Genomic DNA, 19,141 nt, shown 5'->3' on the forward strand with positions numbered 1-19,141 from the left:
TGTGTGTGTGTGTGTGTGTGTGTGTGTATATACACATATATGTATTGTATGTATGTATGTATATATGTATGTATGTGTATATATGTGTCATTTGTTAAAAAAGCGCTTTCCCTTTGTGGTTAATATTCATACATGCATATTGTACGTGTAACGTAGCTATATATCCCCTCTTCTAAACAAGAGCTCCAGATGTAGAGATTACAGATGACTAATTCTACAGAGGCCTCTAAGTCTGCCATTTTTCCATATCTTTCCTCTGCAGTTCTCCTGTGCCAGGTGATGACATACAATTGGCTTCTTCCTCTCATTTCTCCGAACAACCTTTAGCTGTTTCTCCGTCTTGTGAACATGCTGCTACTCTGGCTGCCACTGAGCTGACTGCAGCAAGGTACAGTAGGCAATTCAGTGCCGCTATGGTGGTGGGTAGCAGGGGCAAACTTCCTTTTGCTATGGGTGGGGGAGGAATACGGGGGTTATCATTTGCCAAGAAATGCCTGTGGGATAAGGGTGTGCCCAGGACAGTTAAATGCTATGCAGGATCTGTGCCTGCACTTGGCAGACTCCGTCCCTCAAGCATCTGTGGAATGTGTATTAGAATTTCACTCTGCCCTTTTAGGCAGAAACTCCAAAGGAAGTTAGCAAGATGCATTTACTTGGGGATGGAGAGGTGGGGAGAAAATACCTTAACTGTGGGGCACAATAGGGTTGGATGGGACAGGCAAGTGAAATTTATACCTTCACTAACATACCGTATCTTTTTGTCGGTGCAAGGTACCTTGGCTGTTTTTGCTTAAGCCTTTTTATATTGAGTCTTTGCTTGTGATGAGGTCTCTGCAGGAACCATACTAATGTTATCAAAGTTAGTCACCTAGAATGGTTTGGAAAGCCCCGTTATTATTGTGTTGAATGACGATTACTGTTGCCTTTAGTTACGTTGTCTGTAGTTGGGTTGTCCAGAGAGGAAAGGCCTGTGGTATCCAAGTTCATGTTTTAACTTCCAGCTACAGAGGTAGTCTAGGGATATGTCTCTATTGTATCTCTACTGTGACTGTACTGGAGTGGACACATACCCAAGTTAGGTTCAGCTGGCTATCTGGGGTACCAGTAGCGTGACTACATAGAAATCAGCATGAGTTGCAAAACCTTATGGACACGGGAGCTTCACTGAAGCTGAACTACATGCTGCTATGGCTAGGTTCTGTGGGTACCCCAACTAGCTACTTTTCAGTTACTGTTTAGGGTTACATTTTCAGATTTTAAACAGTTTTGGAGCCTAAGTCCCACTTCCCAAAATGATTTGAGCCCAAGAAACCTGAGCCCTCTTAGGTTTGGTTTCAAAAGTATCCAAATCCCATTTGAAAATGGGACTCAGGCTGCTATAATGATTGAAACTTTTAAATATGTTAACCCTTAGTATTGTGGGCTTTCCTTCTCTTGCATTTCAAATCTTACATTCCTTTAATCGCAGGAAGGAACATTGAGTCTGGAAAGAGAACTGAGGACAAAAAAACCCATTCCCAACAAACCTGGGAGAAATTAGGAGATATGCTGGGGAAGCAGATAATGATTTTTTCCTCCTCCGGTGTTGTAAGATTTTAACTAATTAATTCATTTATTTTGAGTCTTTATGAATATACTTGATTATGGCTAACACTGGTACAGGGCTCCCTCACCATTATTGATTGAATTGTAATGATGAGCAGGTTAGAAAAAGAATGAACTCTTAATGAGTTTAGCTAGGGGCCTCTTTCTGAATGTAGACATGAGAAGGGGTCATACCACCAGTGCCAGCAGCATCCACAATGCTCTTGAGCACTATTTAAATTGTAAGTGATACTCTGCTGTCTTATATTTAGTTTTCTGCTCCTTCTGGAACAGAAACAAGAAGGTCTATACAGTACCAATTAGCTCTCTTGGTGAGCACCTTCTATGGGATTTGCATTAGTAGTTTCCTGGAAACCACACGAACTCACACCGATGATCAGATTCTTCCTCCAGCAGATGCCAAGACCCAGAGAAATACCTATATTAAGTTTATTTTTTGCTGATGTCTCACCACCACCTCCCCTAACTTTCTCCTGATGCTTGCTTATTCAGGTAACCAAGGCGTGATATTGCTACTGCTTTTGTAGCATTTCATATAGAATTGGTCCAGAATTGCTGCTAATATTAATTTGAAAAGTTTCTTTATGGCAAGTACATATAATCTCTCTGCATCAGTACACCTTCTCATTGGTTTTGCTTGTGTGTTGATCTTTTAAAAGCGTAGTGCATTTCAAGACAGATGGCTTGATGATATTCCAGTTCAGCTGCAATAAAATGTAATTACAAAGTACTTTTTTGCAACATATTTACTTATATTTAGTTCCTTTTGCTTCCATGTGAATATTTGCTTATAAAGGCTCTCTTATAATACAGATGGTCTGCACTTTGACAGGAGAAATAATGATGCATATAAAGCAGGGGTCAGTTTGTGTTAAATGTCTTCCAGATGGCAGTGTGTAATAAGGGATCAGTTACTGTCCCTCCATCTGTCCACTCAAGAAATTTTATCTTTGCTTTGTTTCTTGAGGGCACTTGCCTCTCCCTGGTGATAACATATTGATCAACGGGAGCAGTACATGGTCTGGTTCCCAAAGGTGGGTTTTATTTACCAAATCCTTAGCTCTGTTCCTTGACATGAAATAGGCAATGAGTTCACCTATTATAAGGCCATGCGTTTTCATTTCTATTGCAAAACAAATGAAAACTTCAGGTCCATCCATACTTAATACATCTGCTACATTAGATTATATTTTGTCTATGCATATAAAGCCAAATGCAAGTCTTTACCTCTCTGCTGCAGGTGCAGAGAGCTTTGTAACAGCAGTCCAACTATCTGTAGAAAAGTGCAGGCCTCCCTATGCCAAGAAAGCCAGGAGGGTTTTAGGTGGCCCCTCCGTAGTACAGAGCTTAGCTCCATGGAGGCTCCCTGTAGAGCTAAGCAATGCTTGTGGAAAAGCTAGTGGGGATGTAGACCCAAGAGTCTGTTACTGTGGAAATCCTCTAGTCTTTTCTGCATACTGAAGAGAGCTTCTGCTGTAGCCATTAAACTGGAGTAGCAGCTGCTATGTAGAGTAATACAGCTGTCATTCAGCAGCCTGAGAGGAGAGTCCCTTGTGTCTCCTCTTTCCCAGCACCCAGGTCAGGTACTGCAGCTGAGTGCTGGAGAGGGAAGAAGGTATGAGATGCAGAATAAATGTTAAGAAGCAAGGCATGCTAGTAAAGCTCAGTCTTAGGAGCTAGGAAATCAATTGCTGTAAGCCTGGCTACTCAATTGATGCACTGTGAGACCTTGGGAAAAAATGGCTTCATTTTTCTTTCTTATTGCTCACCTGCAAAGTGGGGCTATTTGTGCAAACTATAACTCTGCTTATGAATCAAGCAGAGGTGATAGTATTGATGTTGGTGATATAAAATCTGCTGTTGTCTTGGGAGGTGGGTATAGCCGGACTGAATAGGGCAGTGTTTTGAACCTTTTTAAACTTGTGGCTCTCCTCATTTGACTCAAGACACCCCTTCATTGCGAATTGAGTAGCACCCCATTTCAAAAAGTAATTCATTTATTACAGTGCTTACCTTGTTGCAGAGGGACCAGGCAGTAGGGCAGGGCAGCCAGGCAGGGATGAACCTGAGCCTGTACTTATCTCCTCATACCTCGCAGCATCCTTCGAAAGATCTCACAGTTCTCCAGGTTGCCCCAGCACTCTAATTGAGAATCAGTGGTGCTCACACAGGTTTTTGGGGTGTATTCTTGAGCATATGGTTAGATGAACAAAATATACAGAGTTAAAAGGAGAGAGGGAGGGGACTTGCTGTGTCAGCTGTTCCTCAGCAATTGCTTTGTATGTCCACTCTTCTTCTATAACCAGCAGAAGGTAACCTGAGGCAGCTCACTCCAGTTTAACTTCCACTTACAGAAGGATAGGGGCAGAGACGTGGAGCAACAGATGTGTGGGAGGTCCCTTGCTACCTTTCAGCACAGTATCATTTGTTTGTCTGAATATCCCTCTGTGTGAGCAATGCCGCTTTGCAGCAATGGGGGCTTCTAACAGGAGTGGGGGAGGGAGTGGAAAAGTTAGTTTAGAGTGAATGTTTTAAATAAAAATCAAGAAGCAAACCTAGAGAAACATTCCTGATTTTCTATTCATTTGACTCAGTGGGCTAATTACTGGGCAACTGGGAGTTTATAAAGGTCTGAGAGATTACTGACTCCCTTGGGTATCTCAGAGGATTGGCAGTGGCAAAACTATACCATTTGTGTATATTGCCCTTTTGCTTTGAGAATACTAAATTGTGTATCAGTAATGAGAGGCTAGGGGTCTTACACAGGTACTTTAATTAGCGTGTCTGACCTAGTGCAAGTGATTCATGCCACCTGAAAAATCACAGTTATGCCAGGATTAAACTGGAGAGTGCAGGGAATGTACTTCACTTTAGACTATGAGGTTTGTTACCTGTACATCACTGCATTACTTGTCATGGCAGGTATACTCCAGTTTACACTGACCACATCCCTTTTCCTTTCTGCACTCCTGCTGGTCCAAACTGGACACAAGGGTGATTGGATTAGTTATACCAACAACAAATCATGCAAGTTGTATTTCAGCTCATGTACATGTCCCAAGTAATTATTTGACCTTTCTCAAAAACATTCCAGCATCATTTACACAACCAATGAACCCAATCCACATACAAAGCGCTTGCTATTGATTGTTCTTTTTTGATCATCATAAACCTTATAGCTCATAAGAGCAAACCTTTCCTTTTGTAAAGGCCGAAGCAAAGCACATTTATAAAATCAGGTTTGGTAGTTAGTTTCACTTTGCATGACATTTTGGAAATGACAGTAGTCAAAGGAAGTTTCCATAAAAAATGTTTCCCTTTTGGCTAGGGACAGACGTTCAAAAAAGCCTGAGCCTGAATTGATTCAATCGTTGCAGGTTAGTCTAACCTGGCTAGGCTGAATTGGTTTGTAACCGCACAAATATCCCCTCTGGACTGAGAAAATGCAGGCACATGCCTGCAGTGGCTCAGGCTAGAAGCCAGGGCGGGTGGGGGGTGTGTGCTAGAGCAGCTCTCCCTTTCCTTCAAAAGTGCTGAGATGAGGGGGGCTGGGGTGTGGGCAGGCCCCGGTATGATTCTCTGATTAGGGAAGGGTTCCCTCCCCACTCTTGCTGGTCCTGACCAGCCCAGCAGGGAGTTGATAACACAGCATTTAACACCCCACCAAGGAAAAAAAATGCCTCTCTCATTAGTTTAAGCTGTTCTTAAACAACTTTTCCCAAGGAAGGTACAAAGGGATGTTACCAGCTGATCTGTTGATTAGCTCCAAAAAGTCCTAAGTGGACACTGTCTTGTCTGCCTTTGTCCTGTCTGCCTTATACCGCCACCTCTCAGCATTAGCTAGCATACCACATGCTGGCTACTGTCCATGTTGTGGGAGATAGGAGGGGGCAATCCCTGCTTCAGCAGGGAGTGGGGGAGTGGGGGAGGGGGAAGCCAGGCAGACACTGCTGTACCTGCCCTCTCTACCAGAGCTCCAGCCAGGGAGCAGAGGACCGGGGCCAGCCCTGCTCTGGAGCAGAGAGCCCTGCCCAGGGCTATAAAGCATCTGGGATGCTGGGGGACTGGTTTAAGTTAAACCAGGAAGGGGTCTGGGACAGACATTGCATAAACCGGTTTGAGCCAAATCAGTTAAGTCTGATACTACATTGAACCAGGTTTATCTCAAACTGGTTTCAGCCATTTTCAAACTGGCTTATGTGCACTCAACATCTGTTCTGCTACAGATTTAAACTAGTTTCTGATCACTTAAACTAGTTTATGTGTAATGTCTTTCCCTAGCCTTTATGTGCAGACTTGAGGGAAAATGCCGGCAATGCTGAATCCAAAGGAATGCACATACATGTTTGTGAATGTTATGGGTTGTGTTTGAGATAGTGAGAGGACAGGTGTTACTGTAAGTAACATACTGGTATAGCTACAGAATACTTTCAGAGTTTTTTGGAAGTTGTAGATGTAACCCTTCCTTAACCCCTTCAAAAAAGTCCAAAATTTTATCTGCCTGTGGTAGCTCAGCCTTGTCTAGCTCTGTCATGACTTTGCTTTTATGATGCTCTGTTTACTTTTCCAACAGATCATTCTAGAGTTGCTTATTTTCAATAGTTTACTTTTGTGCTTTAAAGTCTTGTTTTCCTCTAATCTTGCAGTAACTCTATGTAGTCATGCTGCCTGCTGCATATATTTTGATATTATTACTATATAAGGACAATTTTTAGCTAAGCCAATTTTTAGCAAAAGGAAAATCTATCACATGATAATGAAAATGGCTAATTTCTGTGAAAATATGACTGAAAGTATTGGGAGGCCAGTTTCTCTATTAAGTTGTTTCAGGATGGAAGGGAGAAAGAAGGGTACAAAACAGAGAAAATTAGTTTAATAAAAGACAATTATGATAACATTTGAGGCTTCCAGATGTTTCATTCCAGTTCAAAAAACTGAATGGGCTTTAATTACGGAAGAATTTAGCAGGACTACCTTTGAGGGTCTTAGCAAGGAAATGGGTGTATACTTCAGGAACTACAAGTTCTCATGCTCATGTATTACACTGCACTGTAACTGAAGTTAGGGATGTGACGGCAGTTTTTGCCGTTCTGACTTTGCATATGTATCCCAAAGAAAGACTTGTACCCACATGCGGTCAGAGTAATTCTAGTCTTAGACAGTAGAGATTTTAATGGGAATAGCTAAAATGACTGTCTTGTGAATTGTTGAGAACCTAGAAGAAACTTCAGTTTTCACCTGATGGACCAGTGGAACTGATAGATTTCCAAAATGCATCCTTAAAATTAAAACCACGTTTGAATCTTCAAAGCCATTTGTTGAGCCAAGACATATACCAGCAGACTCTCCCTATGCCTAAAGAAGGGCACCCATGCCTGAAAGCTTGCAAAGAACAATTTTTCCAACTCTTCAGCTGGTCTAATAAAAGATATCACATTTATCCAAATAATCTTGTCTGCCTTTGTTGCCGAGTCATTAAATAGATCCTCTCCTTCCTGTATGTGTGAGCCACCTACCATATCTGTATTCTAGTGGGACACTGGATCTGTTCCTCTAGGGACTCATGAGTGCTGGAGATGGAGCTTTCCCACTGACTGGATCAGGATCACAAATTCCCCTTTCCCCTAACCTCACCAGAAGAGATAAAAAATTGTCACAAACCTCAACATTCGCGAGACAAAATGTAATGCCTGCTTTCAGACATGTGGGGAAGCTCATACTTAGGCCAGGAGGGTAATTTTGTCTAGAAAATAGTTAATTAAACAACAAAAATGTAGTTTCCATAAATATGGAACAATTAGTCATTAGTTCATACTTGCTGGACATTTCATTTGAAATAAAGATTGAGCTAGATTCAGATTGCTGGTGTTGGCAGTCAGAGCTCAGTGCACTAGTGGAAAGCCCCTTTGAAATATGTTGTCTTTGGCTAGGGACAGACATTCAAAAAGTGTGAGCCTGAATTGATTCAGTCTTTGCAGGTTAGTCTAACCTGCCTAGATTGAATCAGTTTGCAACTGTACAGACATTCCCTCTGGACTGAAGAAATGCAAGCACATGCTTGCAGTGGCTCAGGCTAAAAGCCGGGGGTGCTAGAGCAGCCCTCCCTGCCCTTCTACAGTGCTGAGCTGAGGGGGAGGCGTGGCCAGGCCCAGCAGGACACCTCTGATAAGGGTGGGGTGTAAACCCTCACCCTAGCCTGCACAGTTCCAGGCTTTTCCCCACTCACTGCTCAAGAAGCAAGAGTGTTGCAGATGCCAGCCTCAGCGAGCACTCTGAGGTAAAGAGGAGGGAAGGCAGTGCATAAATCTGTTGATGATACTGAGCTTTTCAATTTCCCTCTTCCTGCTTCTTCATACTGTCTGAAAACCTGACAGGTGAGGGAGCCAGCCGGGAGCTGATAACACTGCGTTTATCAGCCTATCAACAAAACAAAAGCCTCTCTCATTAGTTCAAGCTCTTCTTAAACAGCTTTTTCCAAGGAAGGGATGGAGGAACATTATTAGCTGACCTGTTGATTAGCTCCAAAAAGCCCACTGTTCAGTTTCCCTGTCCCAGTGAAATTGGAAACACGCGCACACAGACACCTCTCAACATTAGCTAGCATACCACATGCCTAGGGTCTGTGCTGTGGGAGATGGGAGGGAGGGGGGATCCCTGCTTAAGCAGCAAGCAGCAAGGGGGAGTGGGGCAGAGGGAAGCCGGCAGACCCTGCTGTGCCTGCAGGCTCTGCCATTGCTCTGGCTAGGGAGTAGAAGGGCTGGGCCAGCCCTGTTCCCTGGAGCAGACAGCCCAGCCCAGGGCTGCAAAGTATCTGCAATGCTGGGGGACTCTTGTTTAACTTAAACCAGGAAGGTGTCTGGGACAGACATTGCACATACCAGTTTGACTCAAATCGGTTAAGTCTGATACTACATTGAAGCAGGCTTGTTTTAAACCAGTTTCAGCCATTTTACACGTAAGTGCACTGAACTTATGTTCTGTTAAAGATTTAAACCAGTTTCTGATGACTTAAACTGGTTTGTGTGTCATGTCTGTCCCTAGCCTTTGTGAGTTAGCAGAGGGATGTAAATCAGGGTCCTCCTATCTCTGAGGAAGGTATTCTAGTGATCACCGGCTGCAGGGGACTCGGGGAGAGTGCTCCCTCAGCCTTTCCTTGTGAATCTGTTCCACTTTGTATCAATTTTGTATGTATTCTTTGAGAGAGAGACAGAGACATGCTGTGAAGATGACTTACAGTGCTGTTAGGGCACTTAGCAGGGAGTGAAGTACCTAGGTCCCAGTCCCTTTTCCAGTGAATATTTAGGGAAAAATGAGGAGCAACTCCGCTTCCAGAAAAGATGGTGTTCAGGGGCCTTTCCCGGAAGATCTCAGACATTTGGTCCAAACCTTGTTGGTTAGAGGAGGGAGTTGATCTTGGCTCTCTCACATATTAGGTGAATGCCTCCCCACAGAACTAGTCATCCCAGCTAGCACCATGCTGGTCCAACCATTTTGGCAATCAACCTTCAAAACTTTTTCATTGGCTGAAACTCTCCATCATGCTACTGAATAAAAGGGGTAGTAGCACCGCAGTCTTTCTCCCTTTCTCTTTTGTGAATCGTGCCTCATTCTTGTCTTTCAAAACTGAAAAGTCTTCTGATCTAAAATGATTTCATTTTTCACTTTCGCAGTTGAACTCTTATTTGTACATCTCTAATGTGCATTCAGTGACTGCTGTGTCCTAGGAGCCACAAAAGCAAACTTTGCTCCTCTAAATACAACCAAGTGGGGTGGGGGGAGAAAAATCTCTATGTCGTAATCGGTGCCTTTTTACCTTATGTCTGTCGGTTAACTATAAGCTGATCTGGTTTGATCTGGATAAGCTTTTGTTACACCTGGTGTTTTCTTGCATGGAAAGTTCTGCCTGGAACAAAGTATCTTTGGGAGTTGCTTTCCTTCATTAGAGTAATGAGTTTAGACAATTACAGGAAACATAGTAGTTACTAAAGGGTTAAAATCAGTAACAGATGGACTCAAGTGGTTGGAAGGACCTTGTTTTGGAGGCACTGGGTCCTTAAGGACATTCTAGCATCTGGCAGAAAGGAAGATTGAACTTGCAGAGCAAGCGGATTTTATTTGTGCTACAGCTCCCTGTACTGGCTGATTAAGTTGCTGTTGCTTTTTTGAAGATGGACGGTGCTTTCTTTACTGTTGTTTTTGGTTGATGCTTTTATTTTTATGACGCTACAGAAGTGTTTGGTTACAAAACCCTTTTGCCCCTTGTTAGTGCAGCCTGCAGTGTGAGTTCTCCGGTGTGCTCTTTGTTCCTCCTTGCGTTTTGTAAGTTGTAAAATGAGGACCCCCATTAGTAGAGGACGGATGGAGCTGTGTGGTGGGGCTGCTGTAACTGAGGAGGAAGGCTGCTTATTCCTTTTCTCACCTATCAGTATTTCAGCTGGCTTTCCTTTCCTTGTTACCTTAGTCCCAACCACACACCCTCTTTACCTCTCTGCCTCTTTCCCTTTAATTACACATCTTATCTTTCTTCCTACTCAATTGGAAGCACTCTTGTCTTGTCCTTTCTGCCTCTCCATTCAGCAGCTTTAATGTGCATTTTGCTGCTGCTACTTTGAAAATGGGCCCAGTTGTGAGCCTGCTAGGCAGCCCTTCAAGGTCTGTCTGAGAGATTCTTCTTTATTGTTACAATTGGGGGTTGGACAAGATGACCTCCTGAGGTCCCTTCCAGCCCTAACCTTCTATGAATTGTCATGGAAGCCATTGCATAATTTGTTTAAAACATCCGCTTCCACATGAGTTAATGAGTTTGTGGTGGTGAATAGCTGAGTTACCGTCCCTGAGATCAAAATAGGCTGTGAGGCCTGCCAAATGCACGTGGGTACCTCTGTCTAACAATTGCTGTGGGTGCAGATGTACTGAATATTTGACAGGGGTGTAAGTATATATGAGACATATTATTGTCCTCATGGAGTGTTTCATTCTTTTAAGGGATCAAATAGAAAGCACCCTTCCTCCCCCTTCTACGTTAGCAAAAGACCAACTTGAGAAATACCGACAGCTGGACAGGACTAATGCCATTTTCTCAACTTTTATGTTCCGTGAGACTCCCTGTTAAAAGAACACATTGTGTGCTGGCCACTCTGTCAATAAAATAATGATTTTCTGCATTCCTTCCATGTTAGTGCCTGTGATTTGTGACTGACTGCTGGTTTCTCATCTCCTTTGTCCTTTCACTATATCCTTCCCTCTGTTTTTTTCATAAAAAATAAATGCTATGACAAAATTGCAACTGGAACTTTAACCACCCCCAGTACTCTTCCGTATGTGGCCAAGAGAGGGCACTCTTTCACTAAACTCCCTTTCTTTGCACCACCCTGACTTTGCGTAATGAAAAACACCTTTCTTTATTATCTTTACAAACTTCAAAACTCATGATTTTAAATCTGCAAACCTATTCTCTACTCATCTCTCTTAGGACACAGCAGTACAGAGGCTGTTCTTAGTATTAAAACAATAGCAACACCATAGTTCCCCTTAATTTTTATATAGCAGGACACTGCAAGATTTCTAGTTCTGCACTGTAGTGAATAGTTAACATAAGGGAACTTTTTGAATGTGTTTTTATTACTAAAAGTTGCATCCCAGTAGCTGTCAACCTTGCCAGATGTTGCTTTATTAGAAAGTTTAATTCAATGTTTGTAGTGTGCTTTTGGAGTTTGGGGTTGGAGACTTTATCCAAGGAATTTACAAAGCCATTTGTGACTGTTTGCAGTCATTTATTTATTCTGTAGTATGTGTGTGTGAAAACAAAATAGTAAACTTTTAACAATGAGTCTGCCAGCTAATGAGAGTTACAGCAATTTACAAATGCCATTGAAGACATTGCAGCACCAAGTTAAGTTTTACAGGGTTTATTATTTATGATAATTGTACTCTTTTGCAGCACTTTGGAGCCAGATAGCTGCAAAGAAGCTGAAAGTGGAATTGCACCTGTTCCTGAGGATGTATCTTTGGCACCTGCTCCCGTTACTGTTGTAGAACCACCTGCTCAAGACAGCGAGAGATTGACAAGGGAAATAAAGAGGTATTGTGTAACGTTGCATTTTATCCCACTTGAACATGAAACATCTGTCTCTGGATCCACCCTTGCATTAGAATATATAATTACTATAAAAATGTTGACATGTAAATAATTTTGATGGGATAGTGTCTTGTTGGTTGATTTTGGTCAGAGGTGCCCGAGTAGGAACTTCTTTTGCTCAGATATGTATTATTCACAAGGGCCAGAAGAGGGAGCTTGGACTGCACTGGTTGTTACAATTCGGGTGTTTCTCATGCTTGTATTTTTATTAGTAAAGTAAATTGTCAGGCCAGATTTTTCTCTCTTGAATCTGCGTTCCTTATGAAATCATGTAACTTCAGGCTCAAGACAGGATGACTGTTTTCCTCAGTATCATTTCTCCTGATGCATTCTAGCTGCTGTTTGTGGAGGAGGTTTAGCTTGACATTCAGGTAAAAACCTGATGTCAGTTTCATACAAAAAAAATGCCATTTATTACCATTTCCACATGAAAATTATTCCCAACCTGACCAAATTAATTCACATCAGCTCTGCCTCAACGTTTGACAGGCGGTATAGGGATTTTTTTCCTGGAAAATCCCTCAGCTGATTCTCCTCTCTCAACTTTAGTCAAGCTGAGATATGTATTTGGCTATTTCAAGAGCTTTAAATGGCAGCAAACTTGTGAGTGATTGTGCTGTAATAGTGCGGTTATGAAGGCGCAACACATTATGATATCTATTAATGGAAAGGTCATAATATAATTCAGAACAGCAAGTGGACATCTAGGAGATGTCTTCCTCCATGCTACAAATACAGGTTGGCAGCTTGTGACGAATACTGCGTGTATTATGAGGAATCACACAAATGTATCTATTCTATTCACATCAGCATATGCTGCTCTCAGCAGAAACACGCTATGTGAATCGCATATAAAAATGACAGTACATAATTGCTGCAATATTTGCACTTCACTGGCAAATGAAATGGGGGAAAACGAGTCTGTAAACCAGTGCAAAAAAGCTGTTTGCCACCATATAGCATCATCATCCACAGTATCAATGCTCTGAGGTATGTGGATTGTGCATGAGTGAAGTGTCCTCAGAGATGCATTAGTGCAAGGAGTCAGGAGTTTGCTACTTGTGCTGTGCCTGACAGGGCTGAGTATAAGTGGTGTCATTTTACATACGTAATGGGCAATTCTTGTTCCTCCTGGTGTGATGCGCAATTTAGGTTTTATCAATAGATCTATTGGCATTGCTTTTTGTGTGTGTGGTGATTCCTGTTATTTACCCTGAACTGTTAGCTCATTGGTTTATTCTCTGCTTATATGTTTTCTAGTGCTTGTATACATGCTTATAATAGCATAAAGACAAAGTGGGCCTGCCATGATACTGTATTTGGCCATTTTTCTGATTCTTTTTATGATCCATAAGACCCAAATGGGTATTTTCTAAGGAAAAGGAAGAAGAGGCTCTCAAGTGAGACTCGCCTGGATAACAGATCTGTAGGCTTTGAGGAGAATCCCCTGAGTGGAGGATGTTGCACACATTTTGTAAAAATGCAACTATTCCTGTGCTAGGTGGAAACATTTCTTATTGCATTTGTTTCTCAGTTACTGACATCTCTGGTCTCCCAGGACCTGAAGGAATCCTCTACATGGGAAGAATTCCTGCTGTTCACCCTGCTCAATTTTTAATATAAACCAGCAATATGGGCCATTCTGCAAAGGTCACAGATATTTTATTGTTATGGAAAGCCTTGGATGAGTTTCAGCTGAAAGTCAACTCTAGTTTTACATTAAAGATAGATACCATGTGAAAAACAGAGGTTTGCTTACCATCTCCAATCCAGAAAAAGTGTTGTATGGGGGCTTTAAATTTGGGGTCATCAGAACTAACCCCAGAAAGAGAGAGATGAGTTCCTGTAACCTGAAGTTTCATTTAGCCCTAATAATGACTCAAATGACTATACGCAGTTGATGGCAAGAATGTATATTCACACAAATAGAAAGCCCTAACACATTATAATAATAAATCAGTTCTATTGTATTAATACAGTTGCTTAAAACAGAACCAACTCCAGTAAACACGACAATCTCAGAAATATATGCTGACAAGAATTGTATTTGCACTATGTAGATAGCAGTCTTGGTATCCATAATATTTTCTGAGTAGAGATAAATACAGATGTATGCTTTCACTGAATATGGGGTCCACACTAATGGGAATGGGAATTGGGTAAGTGTACTGAGATGAGAATTGTAGTGTTTTCTATGGAATGGTTCTATAGAGTGAAAAAAATGAAATTCCTGCAACTTGATGCACAGCAAAAGTATTTCTATTTGCCACTATAATCAAGCCCATTTTTGAACTGTGGAAAAAATTACACTGAAAAATGCAGCCAATGAATGTGTATTCTGTTCAGTCACAGGCAAGTCCTGTTAAATCACCCATACAAAACAACTGTATAAGAATTAAGCCACGTTTCAATTCTTGACACTTTTATGGCTGGTAACTCAAATAGGAAAGTGTTACCCTTCTACAGAGCTTTTGCCATTCCACTAAATTGGAAGACAGATCCTCAATGCCTTTCAGGCTTGCTTTCAGTTATGATCATTATGATGTTAGATGCATCACAAATGTCACAATTTGATTTAGGATCTGAAATACTGCTAATGAGAATAAATAATTTCTCATTCATAGAAACACCATAGAATCATAGAAAAGTAGGGCTAGAAGGGATCTCAGGAGGTTATCTGATCCCCATATGGATCTAGACAGTACCTCGTATCTAAACTATCTTATACAAGAGCTTGTCTGTATATCAGCTATCCCTCAATATGAGGAAGATGTCTTCTGGGAGGCGGGGGAGAGGGATTACCGGTGAGTTTTAAGGTGGCTGAGGAATCCAATCCACGCTCTGCAAGTTTTTCTACAGATATGACGAGTGATGCCTTGGTGGGGGCACAACTGTTGGCCAGGATGTTGTGCCCTTTCCTTTCTCCTCTGCTGTTTCTCGGCTTCCTGAGCAAGATGGTTCTCTTCGAAGTGGGCTGTAGTTTGATTACGGTGCAGCACCATTGAGACCTGTTACCAGTCAGCCCTGCCCAATTTGTAGGATTGATGCCACACTTTTTAAGATAAGCTTTCAGGGTGTCCTCATAGTGCTTCCTCCATGGGTCCTCTTATTATGACTAAATTGAGAGAAGAGGACTTGCTTTGGGAGACAAGCATCAGCCATCCACACACAGTGGCCAGCCCAGCAAAGTTGTTGTTTCATGATCTTTGCCTCAATGCTGCCAATGTTGGCTGCAGAGAGGATGCTGGCTTTGGTGCAGTGGTCATCCCATCTAATGCAAAAGATGATAATTTGTGGGGGAAGGGGGGCAGCTTGTGCTGGGGTAGGCTGATGGTCTTCCCAGTGTTAAGGGAGAGTCCCAGACTGTGATAGGCACCTGAGAAAAGGTCAAGGATGGACTGCAGATCAGTTTCAGTGTCTATGAGGATAACAGAGTTATCAACATACTGAAGGTTGGTGATGCCAGTCTTGGTAACTTTTGTTTTGCTGTGAAGGCGCCACAGATTGAAAAGCTGACCATCCATTTGATACTCAACCTCAATTCTGGGAGGAAGGTTGTCACGGATGAGAATCAAAATCACAGCAAGATAGGTGGAAAAAAGGGTTGGGGCGATGACACAGCCCTGCTTGACACCGGTAGAGATGGTATATGGGTCTGTCTCTGATCCATTGCACAGGACTGTGGCAGTCATGCCATCATGGAGTAGCTTGAGGACGCTGATGAGCTTCAGTGGACAATCAAACCTAGCCAGGACCTTGCATAAGGCTTCGCGATTGATGGAGTCAAAGGCCTTGGTTAGGACAACGGATACCATAAACAGCTGCTGGTATTGCTCTCCACACTTCTCTTGGATCTGTCATGCAACAAAAATCATGTCAGTGTCACCCCAAGATGGTCTAAAGCCACACTGAGATTCTGGAAGGGCATCTCTGGCCAGGGGGAGGAGGCGATTCAGGAGGATGCGAGTAAGAATCTTCCCAGCAACAGAGAGGAGGGCAATGCCTCAGTATTTCCCACACACTGACTTGTCCCTCTTCTTAAAGATGGCCACAATGTTGGTGTTGTTTAAGTCAGGTGGCACTTTCTTATTAACCCACATTTTGATGAGAAGTTGGTGAAATTTTTGCGCTAGTGCTGTTCCACCAGCTTTGAAGACCTTTGCGTGGATGTCATCTGGGCCTGGTGTCTTATTGTTCTTGGTCTGAGTGATGACACACAAGACTTCCTTGAAAGATGGGGGATCAGCAGGAGGTTCTGTTAGTGGGTGTTGAGGGATTGCCTCCATCGTGGCACCTGAGACCTCAGTTTCATGGTGGAATAGAGTCTTGAAGTGCTCCTTCCAGCATTGCCTGATGGATACATTGTCCGTGAGAGGATCACAAAGGGGTTGGGCCACTGGAACATGGCCCGTGGATGACTTTTATTTCTTGAAAGAAGCTTCTCATGTCATGTTGGTGAGCAAAACTCTGGATCTCCATGGTTTTCACTTGTCACCACTGGTTCTTGATGTCCTCTGGTCTACAGCTTTGAGCTAGTGGTAAGCCTCTCATTTTTCCTGGTTGGAGTGTTCATTTTTCCAACTGCAGAGCGTGGCTCTCTTCTTCTGGATAAGTGCTAGGATTTCCTCACTGCTTTCATCAAACTAATCTTGGTGACAGTCAGTGGAGTATCCAATTGAGTCAATGCATGCCTTGTGAAAAATGTTTTTAAGCTTTGCCCAATGTGCCTGAATGTCCTTGATGTCATCAGGTAGGTCAGAGAGTCTCTCAGTAAGGTGTTGCTGAAGAGCCTCACTTCTATCTTGGTTTTGGAGCGCCTTGATGTTAAATCTCTTCCACATTGTTTTCAGTTTTTTACCGTGTTGGGGTGCAAGCTTCATGCCCTTGGTTGATCTGACTAAACGGTGATTTGTCCAGCAGTCATCTGCACCTCTCAGGACTGGGGTGTTATGGATATCAGTATAATCACAGGCTCTGACAGTAATATAGTCAAGAAGGTGCAAGTGATTGGAGCATGGATGTTTCCAAGTGGTCTTATATTTATCACTGTCTAAAGATGGAATTCACGATGAGCAAGTCATGCTCTGCACATTAGCTGAGGAAGAGGATATCATTAGAGTTGACTTTCCCCACCCCCTCTTTCCCAATGGTGCTACTCCAGAGTTCAGAGTATCTCCCAACTCTTGCGTTGAAGTCATCCATAAGGATGAGCTTGTCTTCCTTGGCAGTGATATAGTCAGGACTGTATCAAGAGTACAGTAGAACTCTTTCCTGTTGACATCTTCATCGTCAAGTGTGGGGGCGTATGCACTAATTACTGTAACACACTGGTTGTTAGTGAGATTAAGGTGGAGTGTCATAAGGCATTCGTTAATGCCCACAGGGAGTTCTGAAAGCTAGCTGACAATCTTATTCTTGATGGCAAAGTCAGTCCCATGAATGTACCTCTTTTTGGTGGCTTTCCTTTCCAAAAAAAAGTGTAGCCACCTCCTCCTCCTTTCAGCTGGCTTTCATTTGCCCGGTGGGTCTTGCTTAGGGCAACAATATAGATGTCATATCTTGAAAGTTCTCTAGCTACTATGGCGAGATCCAAATTATTCCTATTGGTGGTATGACCGTTAACAATGACCTCTACAAGAGCACTTTCATATTCTGTCGTTACCTAAAACCAACCATCAAATTCACAGTTCTTCAGTTCTAAAATGTTTTAAATAACTTCAGCGGCAGGTCTGCTGATGGACCAAAGATTTGGTCAGTGCACCTAAAGGACTAGGAGCAAATCTGGATTTCCATTGTTGCCATTCCTTCGCTGACTCTGTGGTCTGGGATAATTAGAATCCATTTGGTCTGTGGTGCAAGCTCAAGCAGCTTCAAACTTGCTTTAAGAGTGCCTTCCACAGTATTTAAGCTACCCTCTGTCCCTATCACATTACTAGAGTAGAACAAGGGGAATCTATCTTGCCCACTGTTTCATTGTAAATAAAGCTAACAGGCATGGGCTTCGCTTTAATCCTGTTAAGTACCTACAGCATCATCACATTCGTAAAGTTAAGCAGTATTTCCAGGATCAGTTCAAAGGCTGTGCTGATTATCCTAAAGTTACATGTAAGAATAAAAAATCAACAGCCGTTTCATTTGGATGACAATGTTTTGTGTCATACAGAGTCAGGGCATTATGCAGGTGTTGACTATTACATTACAGATACATTACATTTAATGAGTTTTGATGACACTGCAAATGTGAAAGCACGAAACAGACTGGGAGATAAGTTAAAGATACATTACAGGAGAGCTTTTAAACTAAACTTGTCCCTAGCCATGTAACTGAATATATTACTTGCTAGAAAACCCAAGTGTTGCCCTAGTGATAATCTGATCCTGTTCTTTAAGTGGAGTCAGGACTAGGGGGAGAGTTGTTCCCACAATAAAATAAATTGCCTTTAGACTAAGAAAAAAACTGATTTTGAGGCTTACAAGTTTCTGTATAGAGTACAACCAACCCAAACTACCTGTGTTCCATATCTGGCTATTAGTGTCTTAATTGGAATGACTCTTGGAGATACCAGTCCTCAGTGGGCACGTGTGCACAAGATGCTTTACTGTGCAGCAAACTAATTTTCACATTCAAACCATGTGCCCGGGAGCAAAAAACTGCAGAGCAATAAGCTCTGCAGTTTGCTGGTCTGCATTAATTGCAGATGTAAACACTCCCAGTGTGTCCAGCAGGGCTAATATTGAGCATACTTTGCACACCAGCTCCCACTAGTTTGTACCAAACTCAGAAATATGTTAGTTAAACTGTTTCAGTAGTGTCCCCAGCAGTTGCTCCAAGCGTTGTGGAGGCTGAGGTCTTCAGAGCAATGGTAGAGGTTTCACTGTTAAATTTCTGGGCTTGGGGTGTGAAAGCAGAAGCAGGTAGGTAGGGTCATGTCTGGATATGCAGGAAACCCCATGCAGATATATCCATAAGGACAAATGAAGGGACATGATGAAAAAAGTTAGACATTTTCACCATGGACTCAGTCCTATATCCATCAAACACTGTGCATAAAGGACCATGATGTGGATGGTTTGGACTTGATATCTGGGAGTCAAGGTCAGGATCCAGGAAGTAAATCCAGGTCAGAAGCCATGGGTCTGAACTGGAAATATGAGTCATGTGGTCGGGAGTAGATGGGTTCAGCAGAAAGCAGGGGTTCAGGTAGGGGTTGAACTGAACAGGGATTCAGACTGGGGCAAGGATCAGCACTGAGGAGCTACCAAGAGAGGTGTCTCTGCTGCTGAGCCCAGGTGCTGAACACTGCTTCTATGTGGGCAGCCACACCCATGCAGATCAACACAGTGGAGGGGCATCACTGATTTCAGTGAGCTTTGGATCCACACTGAGCAAAGGATTAA

At 42.6% G+C, this 19,141-nt stretch overlaps 1 protein-coding gene across 4 annotated transcripts in view; it reads left to right on the top strand.

The window, feature by feature from the left end:
- TACC2 (transforming acidic coiled-coil containing protein 2) overlaps positions 1-19,141 on the top strand; it is a 244,549-nt gene that overhangs the window by 82,125 nt on the left and 143,283 nt on the right. For 3 of the 4 annotated variants that reach the window (XM_019502936.1, XM_019502937.1, XM_019502940.1), the window contains 2 exons: positions 263-388; positions 11,546-11,686. In XM_019502936.1, the coding sequence (XP_019358481.1) occupies positions 263-388; positions 11,546-11,686 (267 nt within the window). The remainder of the gene's footprint in view (positions 1-262; positions 389-11,545; positions 11,687-19,141) is intronic. The other variant, XM_019502938.1, reaches the window with a different exon arrangement.

The sequence above is a fragment of the Gavialis gangeticus genome, unplaced genomic scaffold (assembly GCF_001723915.1).
Source record: "Gavialis gangeticus isolate Ggan-Ray unplaced genomic scaffold, GavGan_comp1, whole genome shotgun sequence".
In the NCBI taxonomy this organism is placed as follows: domain Eukaryota; kingdom Metazoa; phylum Chordata; order Crocodylia; family Gavialidae; genus Gavialis; species Gavialis gangeticus.